The following is a 12,515-nucleotide window of genomic DNA, read 5'->3' as shown; positions in this document are numbered from 1 at the left end:
ACGGCGTCGAAAACTGAGTCCCGAGCAGAGAGTTATGCCCAAAACAAATTTGGCGCAAACCGGGGCCAGAAACCCTGAAACTGGAAAACATCATCCAGGAGGAAAATTTAAGAGTCCGTGACTCAATGAAATGTTAAAATGAGTCCCGTACGAGGATCCAGGCTCAAAACAAGGCATTGAGCAATAACTTTCGTTAATTGCACAATGACACCTCCAAAAAGTGAAAACTGTAAAACTACCCCAGAATGAAAATATTTTCCAAAAGATATTTTCTTAGATACCCCTAAAATAAAATATCTTCAAAAGATATTTATGAAAAACAACCCAAGAAAAGAAAAAGTTTCCAAAGAACTTCGCATTTATGCCCCTATGGACACTGGGAGCAACCAGAGTACTTTCTCACGAAAGTAAAGATACTTATCTTATAGAAATCATTGAGAATGAAGATACGCGAAGTCAGAAACCAACTCAGAACATAAGAAGTGTGGTTACGGAAACAGAGTGACAAACGAGGAAAAGACGAAATAGGGAAAAAGACAAAATAGAGAAAAGACAAAAAGTGACTAGTGTCAAAAAACGAAAAGTGCGGAACTGACTTGGTCCTCAAAGGAAGTTGTCAATCCACAGAAAAGAGTCTCAAAAATCACTCCACAGCACTCGAGACGACACTAATCGACAAGAAACCAAACTCAGAAGGGAAAAGACAACGGAAAAAATTTATCCGAAAAACCCGGGTCATTACATAATGTGTAATGTACATACACCCACACGCGATACACATGCCCGTGTATAGAGAGAGAAATGGGAAGGGTGTTTTAGTCTTTTCATTTAAGTTACTCCAATATATAATATATAGGCAAAATGGTAAAATCACACAATTCTGTTTGTGAAATGGCTTGTGTTGTTTGATAAGGGAGGTAGGTGAAATATTAAAACATAAAAAGAGTGGAAGTGAAATATTGTCACCTAAAAGTGTAGATAAAATTTAGGGTAAGATGCAAAAAACTCCCCTGAACTATAGGGGTTTTGCAACTAACCTCCCGGAACTATAAGAATTCTCGCTGAACTTTCAATTTGTTGCAATTTGCCCATTTAGGCCACCGGAAAAGAAAAATGACGAAGTTGCCCTTCTAATAAAACGACGCAATTTGCTTATTATCTCAATTTCACTTATTGATGTGGCAAACAACATTTAACCAACCAATAGGATTGCCACACAACAACCAAACCCTAACCCACCTTCCTTTATTCATGGCAAACATAGAGAGCAGAAAAGGAAACCACTTTGACGCCGCTCTGGACACATCAATCATGGCGATGCACAGCTCTGGACACTTCGATCGCGATGGAGTTCTCGATGCTTAGAGCTCGCCGGTATGAGCTGTGTAGCCGACGGTTGGAGCTCGCTGGTGTGAGTCAAATCCGTAAATTCATCACCCACATTTAAAGAATGATAAACCTAGACACCCCCACCAACCCATCATCACCACCAAACAAAGCCCCTTGTGCCCAAATCTTCAAACCTGACAACCACGGACAACTCAACCACTAGACACCCATTGAACCAGAGCAATAATTTTGTTGCATATTTGAAATAAGAAACTCAAAATTCATTCTTTTTTTGCTAGTTATAAAAGGTGAGTATTTATTCTTCAGTATAAACGGGTATTTGTTCTTCAGTACAAACACAACACCTATTTGTGTTTTTGTTTATGTTAATTTTATAGGTCTTTTGTTTTTGAGCATCTTCTCTTCAGTAGCTTATGAATCCAACTAAAATTAGCTTTGAATGGGTTTAAAGAGAGAGAGAGGGGGTTTACAGATTAAGTAGAAGGGAGGAATTATTTGATGCTAATTTAGAGAGATGGAGTGGGTTTAAAGATGGAGACTTTGATCCATCTCTAGCGAATCAAACCCAGTTTTCAGCTAATCGATATATTCATTTGTGATGCTCTTGCTCCGTCTGCTCCGATGGCCGTAATTGCCCTCCGCTTCAGCCACGCCTACATATTCGGCGACCAAGAATTCTTATTGCAGGCATGGCTTTGATCGCAGTACCAATTTCCCTCTCTAAAACTCTCACCTAGTCTTTTTCTCTTACTAAATAAGAATATAGAAGTCTTAACCCGTAAGGGGCTTCCCTTTCTTAGCATTCTCCCCAACCTTGTAAAGTATATATATATATAAATACATAAATGCATATATGTATACTGGTGGTGATGGTTGAAATTAAAAATTGGAGCCTCATCCATGCTTGTCGCAATCACCATCATCGTCACCACTTCTGCAATCACCTTCATCGCCATCATACGCTCAGTACCTGTTTTGCAATTTTCCACCAATAATTACAGTCTCAAAATTTATAGTGCAATTTGTTTGGCCGGTAAGTTCAGTTACAGTGCAGCCGACCTTTTTGTTCATTGCCAATGAGGTTTATTCTTAGTCACGTGTGCTCACCATTGAATCCTTGTTTCCTCGCCGTTTCGAGCTCGCTATAAGCCCTCTTTGTTGCCCTATTGGGCATCCTCATGAGCTCGCCGACATTATGAGGTTATGGACCTCTTAGGATCCTTGATTGTTTAGGATAATTCCTCTGGAACTTGCATCTTTCGTGGGCGGGTACGTTGTGGGCGGGTGCATGGCAATGTTATGCTACCGTACTAGCATGCTACATGTACAGTTCGGATGGAATCAGTGCCAATTTTTTTTTTATAGGCGTTGTCCTTTTGATCGATGATGATGGTGTTTGTTTTAGGGATCAGTCGTGGTGATTGATTTGGTTGTTGTTGGCATGGCTATAGGTGCCATTTTCTTTGGAGTTCTCCTTGAGTGATGACGCTTTTGGGATCAAGTCGATTGATTGCTGTTTTGGGTAGAGAGAGCATTGCATTGTTAGCGTCACTTGTAGTGTCACCTCTAGATTTGGAGTTAGATTGTTAGAGTCTTACCATTGTGGTAAGGGCTCACATTTGTTTTGAGAAAGGTTGATGTCGTATTGGTTTTTGGAGACAGTTTATGGCTAGGACTGGTCCTTCCTTTTGCTTAGACACTCTAGGACACGATGTCCATAGGGTTCATTGTTGCATCATTTTGTCTTTTGCAGTTTCGTTTACTACTATGTTAGTAGTATGATTTATGATGTTGTGATGCATGAGTAGATGGAGGTGTATCCACGTTTGCCTTCTTGTTGTGTGGCATTAGCATGCCTTCCTTATATGCTTAGAGATGTCATACTGTTATTACGCTTTAATGACATGCTTTTGTGCTTACGTGAAGACGTGTTGCATGTACCTTTGATTTTTATCTATGTAAGTAGATTTCTTTCTGGTAGTTGCATTCCTTGTCACATGCATGACTTCCATGTTTGATTTTCCTTTCTGTTTCCCTCAGTCATACGTAGTGTGTCCGATTTTGTTGTGAGATTCCTTGTAGACGAGTTGTCACATTTGTTTGGTCTTGAGCTGTCCATTTCTTTAAGGTGGGAAGTGGGAGAATGGGATTCCTCTTCTTTCTTGGTTTGTGGTTGGGACTTCACAAGGAGTGAGTCTCTTCTTTTTGTTGCGTTGTGTACAGTTCTTGGTTGGTTGGTCCGTGAGGATCACCATTGTTGTTTTGAGTCCTTGGTGAGGATTTGATGGATTTTGGTCGACTTACTTCCATGTAAGGGATGAAGTCTTTGACCTTATTGTCTTTCATTTCAGAGATGGGATTGTGGTGTTGTCCTTTTTAGGACTGGTGGTTCCCTTTCTTTCGTGTCTTCCTTGGGGAGTTTTTGCTGTGGTTGTTAACGGAATTGTGGTGCTGGGAGTGAGTTGATTGGTGTGAGATCATTTTATGGGGACTTGTGTCCATATCATTGAGGATTTGCTTGATTGTGAGGTGAGCTCGATGCTCTTTTGAGAATGTCTTTTAGAGACTTGTTTCCGTTTTGGAGGTCTGGATGTGGTTAACTTTTAGGAGGAGTTTTGGAGGATCGCTGTTGGATATGGCTTGTTGTGGAGTTTCTCGTCCTAGTTATAACTAGGTATGATTTTGAGGAATCGCAGTTCTAGTGGTTGTTTATAGATCGATAGAAATTGAGGAATTTTGATTTAGCTTGGTTTTGCCAAGCATGGTTTTGAGAGATTCATCTTGTGACCTTAGTTGTTGGCATTTTGATGTGTGTGCCACTTGGTGGATTTATATTTTGAGGATTTAGTTATTCGTAATAGGGATGTGGATCTGATGTTTGATTACGGTGTAGTCTTGTAGTTGATCTGTTTTAGGGAGATGTGAAGGGCTTTCGGTGAAATGTCTTATTGTGAGGTTCGTTTTGATTTCTGTAGGAGTTAATTTGCTTGTCAGGTTTTGGATTCCTGATTAATGTTGTTAATAGGGGTATTTTGAGACATTGGAGATGTTGGTTTTGTTGTATTGAGGATTTAAGGCCTTAAGCATAGCGGTACCTATGTCATTGTTGTCAGAGTTTTGGGATTGGCTAGGATGGTCTGGCCAGACATCTTTGGACTATATCTCAACTCTCACAAAATGTTGGTCTCCGTAGTGCTTTTGGCAATGATCATTTTTGACATTGATGTCATTTGTATCGAGAAGTTTCTTGGGTAGACCTAGTGGGGGGCAGGTTATGAATTAGTGCCTTATACTGCCATGCTACCGTACAAAGTTGTGTGTTGTGTGCGAGTACTAGTTGCCGTCGATGCTACCTTACTGACGAGTAAATATGGGCGGGCACTAGGCATTGTCATTGCTACCACACATTTGAGTACGTCGTGGGTGGGTTCTGGTCACTATTCGTACTGCCGCATCATATTATTCAGTACCCTGATATGATACGTGGTTATCTTGGAGATCTTTTGGTGGCCGTTGTTGGATCGGTATGATGGTTCATTTAGAGGGATGTTAACGGTTGTTGTCTTCCGTTCCTTTGTCTCACCTTGGGTTCTGTGTGTGAGTTCCGACTTGTTGGGTGGCCATTTAGTCACTTTCCTTTTGAGAGGTTGTCCTGTCATTAGCACGTGCGTGTGAATGACATTGGTTTATGCGTTGTCTTTTAGCTTTGGGATTGTTTTTGTATCGCGTTGTATGGGATACTCAGAGATGTACTTCGTAGTTATCCTGGTTTCGCCTTTTTGTTTTGGATGGGGCTGGATTTCGGGGACGAAATCCCTTTAAGGTGGGAAGGTTGTAATGACCCGGATTTTCAGGGGTTTTTAAGAAAATATTTTTGGAAGATATTTTCATTCTGGGCCATAAGTGCAGTTTTAACTTTTTAGAGGGGCCATTGTGCAATTAATGAAAGTTACTGCAAAATGTCTTGTCTTGAGCCTGTATCCTCATATGGGATTTATTTTCACATTTTGTCGAGTTGTGTACTCTTGGAATTTCCTCCTAGTCGATGTTTTCCAGTTTCAGGGTTTTTGGCCCTAGTTTGCGCTAAACTTGATTTGGGCATAACTTTCTGCTCGGGACTCGGTTTTTGACATCGTTTCTTCCGTTGTTTATATTTTATCATTTTGAATCTTTTTCATTCACAAAGTTTTGCCATTTGAGTACGTCTGCTCAAATTTTACTTTTTCGGACCCGACGGGGCCCGTTCGGGGCACGTTTTGAGATTTCTATAAAAGGGGGGTGAGATATTTCATTTTTCATCTTCTCCCCTCTTCATGCACGACCTGGAGCTCCCATGGCAGCCCAAGGGGTGCTGCCATCTTCTCGCTCCTCTTTTGGTTCACTTTTCCTTGATGGAAAGTCTTTGGCCTTAACGTTTGTTGTTCACCTCGCCGTGCTCTACCTTTCCTCCTTATTAGAATTCAGTTTTGACTATTTCTTAACTTTGGTTTTGAGGTCAAGTTATGATTTTGATGGGGCTTTCATGGGGGTTATGTTCACGGCGTTGTCCCCGACAAAACTAAGTAGTTTCGTCGGATTCGGAGCCGTTCCATTTTGATGGCTTTTGAGATTTTCATCTCAAATTGAAGTAGGAAATGTTTTAGGATTTTATATGTGTTGTATTGAGTGTTTCTCATAATTATACAACTTATATGTATGCCTTGTATCAAATTTAGAAAGTTAGTAATTTTTATTTCTTTGTATAAGATTTAAAATTCACGATGATATATAATTTTGATTTGAATTGTGGCATGCTAGAAAATCATGTTTTAATATGTTTGTTAACATATATTAAATTGGTATGGATTGAATAAAAATTACATATTTTATTTAATATTTATCTTTTGTGAAAGATTAAATCCCATGGCCGTACCTTGCATGAAATTGACTTGTTATATGCTTTTAGATTATGTCTTGGCTTATTGTTTAACATACTTTAATTTGAGAGCATTTGAACAAGTATGAAAATCTAGAGATTTTAATTAAAAAGATTAATTAAAATCTAATTAAGGGTTCCATTGGCCTAATTAAGTGTTTAACTTGATATTTGTGATAACTATGTCTTATGTTCTAGCATATGTTAATTTGGAACCATTTGATGTTGTTTTAGAAGTTAGAGATTTGATTATCATGATTTAATTAAATTCCACTTTATTGTTCTTATGGCCTAATCGAGTTTTGATGTGGTGTATGTAATGACCATTGTATATTGTTTATCATGTATTAATTGGAGGCCTTTTGATTGAGATTTAAAACCTAGGGAATTTAATTAGTTTATTGATTAAATTCCGTTTCTATTGTATTATTGATTAACTCATGTATTTGACATTGATAGTATGTTTAAAGCATGACTTTTGACTTATAATGGATTTATGAGTTATGTTTCAATATTGTATTATATTGTTATAGCGCATAACGAATCGCGCTCTGAAGATTTGAAATGTGATGTTATTATAGCGCATAACGAATCGCGCTCTGAAGATTCGACATTGTCATCCTATAGTTGTTGTGGATTTAGAGCATGTGTTGTGTGGTTACAACCTACTTGTGCATGAAGGTAGTTTCGTGTATTATTTAATACGTATATAAGTTGTTAACTTATTTATTTTGGAGTCTTGGGACATTATTACTGTGATATGACTAAAGTTCGGCTTTAGTGCGGGAGGTATGAGTTCTCCCCAATTGAGATAGTATGCACTAGGGTGGTCTTCCCAGCGGGTTAATGCTCGGAATAACCAATTTGTTCTTGGTTTAGTCCGAGACGTGATGTCCAAGTCTTCCCCTATTTGATTTCGCATTCAATTCCAAGTTGACAGTCAATGTTTAATTGTGACTTGTGGTTTTGGTATTTGGCGATTTGATGTTGTTAAGTACATCCATACTAAATTGATATATTTAGTTGATTTCACACTTTTAGATTGCTAGTTGATAACCTAGAGAATCTATGTCTTGATGTGTGGTATTAGATATTATAATTATGCTAAATTGTTATATTTAGTTGATGTTGCATTTTAGACTTCATGTTGATAACCTTGAGAGCCACTATGTTGTTGCTTTGTGTAAGCATGACCCTATGTTGTTAAAATTGAATGAATGAGGTGATTGATGCTAGAAATGATCTTAGGTAGCTAGGATGCTCCCTGAGTCTCACATTGACATCGACATTAGGTGGAATGAACTACAATAATTAAATCATGCAACTTGTAAAACTTTAGGTCGATGCATGCTCATTTCCTACGAGTAGCTTTATGTTACTCACCCCTACGATACTGGGGCATATTTCAGGTATAGGATACAAAATGGGAGATTGTAGTTGCTTGGTTGATTTGCTGAGTTGATCTTCTTTAGAAGTATCTTTGTTCACATGCAAGTGTTAGCATGTTCATGATTTGTCTATGAAATGTAATTTTTCTAACTTGGAGGTTTGACATGTCAAATGTTGTAAATGTATTGTAATGAGGGCATAGGCCATTGTAGCATATCTATTTTATCATTTTACATACACTTGTATGCTCACTTTGGCAAACAATACCTTCTTTGATGAAACAAAAACTCTAAGTAGCATTTTTAGGGAGTTTTACCCTATTCTGTTCCAGGGGCATTTCAGGTATTTCAAGATGCATTTTTTTCATTTTTCCTCGCGAGTCACGTAGAAAACTCAATTTTGAGGGGGGTTTTTCTTTGTGTTTTTCCAGAAAACATCATCTTGGCCCTCAAAAATCAATATTTTTCCAAAAAATCCTTACTGCCAGGTTTTGCAAATTTTTAGTGCAAATGTAGTTGGTACTATTCATCGACTTTTTTTGGAAAATCGTCACGACCGATCCGAAACTTCCGGAGGTCTTGTGGGTGCATTTTAAGATTACATTTTCAATTTAGGCAATTTAAAAACCTCCTGAAGCCCTATTTCCAAAACTTGGGCAGTAGCTCGAATTAGTTTTTTTTCCTCTTGACCTGATTTTCTTGGGGGTATTCTGGGCATTTTACAATGTATTTTTTTTGTTTCCGTTTGTGTGCAGGGTAGGAAAATTGAGTTTAGGGGGGATTTCTTCTTTGAGTTTTTCCAAAAAAGTCCGTTTAGATGCTCGTTTTTACTCTCAGTTGCAGCAGTGGTGGGTTGTCCTCGTCGGGTCGCCACAACATCATTTTTGTTTTTGACCTTTCTCCCCCGTCCGGACTCCAAATTGAGTAAACTTTTTTTTGAACTTGACTAATTTGTCATTGTCTTTCCAGCGGTGTACTTAATAGCACCTAAATCAACTTTTTGCAAAATGATCATTTTGTCTCTAGGTTCTTTTTGTCCGTTTTTTAAATGACACTTCTGCATTTGTTTCCTTTGGGTTCCGTGACCTCATTGAGGGTCACATTGGTGTCTTAGAGACGCATTGTATCTCTAGAGACTGTTGTTTCATCTTTCGCTTCCGCATTTTGGATCCATTATCAGGTTATCTTTTGGTCATCACTGACGCACCGGGTTTACAAAACTTGGGCCGTCACAGTAAAGTTCTGTGATTTAGGGAAATTTGGTTAAAGCCATGTTTGGGGGTTAAGGGCACTCTTGCCATTTCATGCTTCTAAGTGTAGTATGGTCTTTTAAAATAATTCAACAAATTTTAACAGTTAATTCTCACCGGACCTTGGCCGGATGGGGTGATGTGCAACTTTTTTGCATACTTCAAGGGGTTTCTTACATTTTTTATAGTTCAGGGGTTAGTTACATGTTTTTCCATAATTTAGGAGGATTTTTTGCATTTAACCCTAAAATTTATCCAAATTATTATGTCAAATGTGAGGGCAACCTTCTCAATTTTACATGTTTGGTTGAAAGAGATTATCATCAATTTATGACAATTAAAAACCCAACCACTCCATGATCTAGAATAAAGCAACATTGTGATTTCTGAATATGTCGGCTGGTTACTCAAACCATTTAAAAAAGCTCCAGCTGTTTTTATAAACACAAATTATTCAGCTTTTCCCTTTCTAATTTTTACTTTCATTTATTTAATTGTTTGTATGTTGAGAATTGAGATTACTCATTTTTTTATGATTATACAGAGATAAGGAAAATGGAATTTCTTACCCAAAAAAAATAAAAATCACCAGATATACCGAGTGATTGCCTAGTACATTTGTTGCGTTAGTCACTAAGAAGATAAGATGTTTATTTTTCATTTGCTTTAGGGGCTTGAAGCCTTGAAGCTGAGTTTGGTTCAATTCGATCTTGGGAAAGCACAAAACATTCTAAAAGAATTGTACACTCAACTAGAGCACCTTCTCAAAATATTAAACAATGACTTTCTCAATTGCTTTTCTTATTTCTTTTTTCTTTTTCTTTTTTTTTTTTTCTTTTCTATATTATTATTTTTATTTTTTTAATATAAAAACCTATTTTACTATCCTATTCAATCTCATGACACATGTCGTAGACTTGCGTAGCCGAGGGGATTCCAACCCACATCCGGTGCATTAAATACAGTTTGTTCAGACGCTATCGCTAAGCCCAAGAGATAAATTAAACTTCACACCATTTTATTTTGGGACTGGACTTAATGCCAAAAAACTTCCATGACCGCTCTGATAAGTTTACAACAATTTTTTTATTTTTCCCTGGAAAGTATTCTTTCACATTAATGTGAATTGACACCCATCCTTCCTTTCTCTTAATTTAATGAGTTTTTAAGGAAACAGCGACTGATCTCCAACATGACATATGACCAAATTGCATGTAATTTTCAACATGCATTGAAACAAAGTCTGCACCCCAATGACCGTCTTAAGAAGGGTTTCGGTGTTGTAATGAGAAATTGAAAAACTTGCCCTTTCTATAAATTAGTAGTGTTCAGATCGACACCAAGTCGAATACTCAACAACAATGGCCTTTAATCCCTCTCTTCTATTAGGAGCTTTCCTCCTCCTCCTCCTTGTGTCAATACCTATCACTGTTCACTGTAAAGATCATACCGGAAAATCCTTCGATTTCCTGCACCACTTGGAGGGATGCCACAAAGGCCAGACAGTGAAAGGCCTTCATGCGCTCAAACGCTATCTCCAAAAGTTTGGGTACTTGAACTATGGTCATGATCATCATGATTCATCAAAGAATAGAAATCTCAAGCATGCAAACAACGATGAATTTGATGACCTTTTAGAGTCTGCAGTGAGAGCATACCAATCAAATTATCACATGAAGGTCACCGGAATCTTAGACTCCGACACCATTCAAGAAATGATGCTCCCAAGATGTGGGGTGCCCGATGTTGTCAAAGCCACAAACGCAATGTCGAGCAGAAAAATGAAACAGTCCAAACTTTTCAACACCACTCCTCAATACTCATTCTTCCCAGGAATGCCAAGGTGGCCTCCATCAAAAACCCGTCTCACTTATAGTTTCCGATCCAGTGCAAAGGTTGTGGGAATACAAGTACTGAGGTCGGTGTGCTCTCGAGCTTTTAGGAGATGGCAAAATGTCAGCCATTTCACATTTCAGGAAGCTCGGCGTGGTGCAACCGGCGACATTGTTATTGGGTTCCATCATGGTGGTCATGGAGACCAGTACCCATTTGATGGGCCAGGCAACACATTGGCTCACGCTTTTGCACCACAAAGAGGATGGTTCCACTATGATGCTGATGAGAATTGGAGTACTAATCCGGTGAACATGACCCAAGTAGACTTGGAATCTGTCGCTGTTCATGAAATAGGGCATATTCTAGGGCTTGGGCACAGTTACGATAGGAATGCCATTATGTTCCCATCTTTTTCGCCTGGTACAATCAAGAGAAATCTGCGAGCTGATGATATTGAAGGAATCCGGGCGTTATACTCTTAAATACTACATGGCAGAGGCTGATCACCGCACTCCAACTCACAAACCTGCTCTGCTTTGAGGGTGGAGATATTAGAAATATTCATTTTGGGGGGCCAATTAGTAATATAAAATTAAATTATAAAAATAAAAATAAAATAAGTGTAACCATTTTTATTTCGGCACATTTTTTTATGTATACTTCTAGGACCTTGTCCATTATAATATATATATTTTTTACTAACCCAGTGCACGAGACTATTAGGATTTTATGGTCTAAAAATAATTAAATATCCAAATGTTCCTCGTCTTCTTACCTCTTAATGAAAAGTCTGTCCGTTTCGGTCACCTCTGTACCAACTCGTAATATAAGAAGAAAAACATGAAGGGAACAACAGTCATACATCCAACAAATGAGACTGTCAAGTGTCAATTTTAAATTTTATATCATTGTATTAGTGTGTTTTTATTGGTTTAAATGAATTAATATGATAAAATGGGCAGGTTGGCCCATGTTGAAAATAGACGGGTTAAACATGGATCAAGACTCATATTCAACTTGTTTTAAACAGATTAAAAATGAGCGGGTAAAAAATATACAGAGTCAACCCGCTTTGTACCGTAGACCCATTAAATTTTATTTATTTATTTATTTATTTATTTGTTTTCAAAAAATATTTTTTTAATTAATTCCATGAGGCATTCACAATAGGACCAAGCTTACAACAGATTTAGTGCCAAAAATATTACTCCAGTCAACAAATGCCACAGGATTAAGCAATTGACAAGGGCAAGGGCAAGGGCAGTAGCAGTACTTTATCTTAGTCTTCATATTGGCTCAAATTAATGACAGATGAAACCAAAATTTTCACCTTAAAACAGGTACAGAAAATCCATAAAAAAGGGGGCAATCTCAACCTCATTGTTACAAGACAATATAAAATCACTGCACTGCCGTTATGTATATAATAGCATATAAAAAATTTCAAATAAAGGATTAACATTTCACGAATATGGCTGGAAATCCTAACTGGTTTTTGCAGGAACAAAACTTATAACAGAAAAATGGAGTACCGATAAAATTTACCACTAGTACACATGATCAACACTAGGCATCTGTTAGGATATGTGTGCCCTAGCATAGCAAATTCTAATTTTGGATTGTAAAAGTCATGGTTTCTTGTCTGGATATTATTATTAAAGCATTATACAATTGGTGAATGGAATGTATTATTTTTCGATTCTTTATGGAATTGATGGTGTCCGCTTAATTACAAAATATATTTATATATGTATGTAATGGCAATTAATACTATGA

At 37.7% G+C, this 12,515-nt stretch overlaps 1 protein-coding gene across 1 annotated transcript; it reads left to right on the top strand.

The window, feature by feature from the left end:
• The first annotated feature begins 10,260 nt into the window (after window positions 1–10,260).
• Window positions 10,261–11,545, top strand: LOC132314798 (metalloendoproteinase 3-MMP-like). The gene has a single exon (XM_059813615.1). The coding sequence runs from the start codon at window positions 10,265–10,267 to the stop codon at window positions 11,219–11,221; it is 957 nt and encodes a 318-aa protein (XP_059669598.1). The 5' UTR covers window positions 10,261–10,264; the 3' UTR covers window positions 11,222–11,545.
• The last annotated feature ends 970 nt before the right edge of the window (window positions 11,546–12,515 follow it).

The sequence above is a fragment of the Cornus florida genome, unplaced genomic scaffold, assembly GCF_030987335.1.
Source record: "Cornus florida cultivar Cherokee Brave unplaced genomic scaffold, ASM3098733v1 CherokeeBrave_3.0.0_Hap2_Chr06, whole genome shotgun sequence".
NCBI classification, from domain to species: Eukaryota; Viridiplantae; Streptophyta; class Magnoliopsida; order Cornales; family Cornaceae; genus Cornus; species Cornus florida.
Note: the sequence above shows the minus strand (reverse complement) of the source record. Positions and strands in the feature narration are given on the sequence as shown.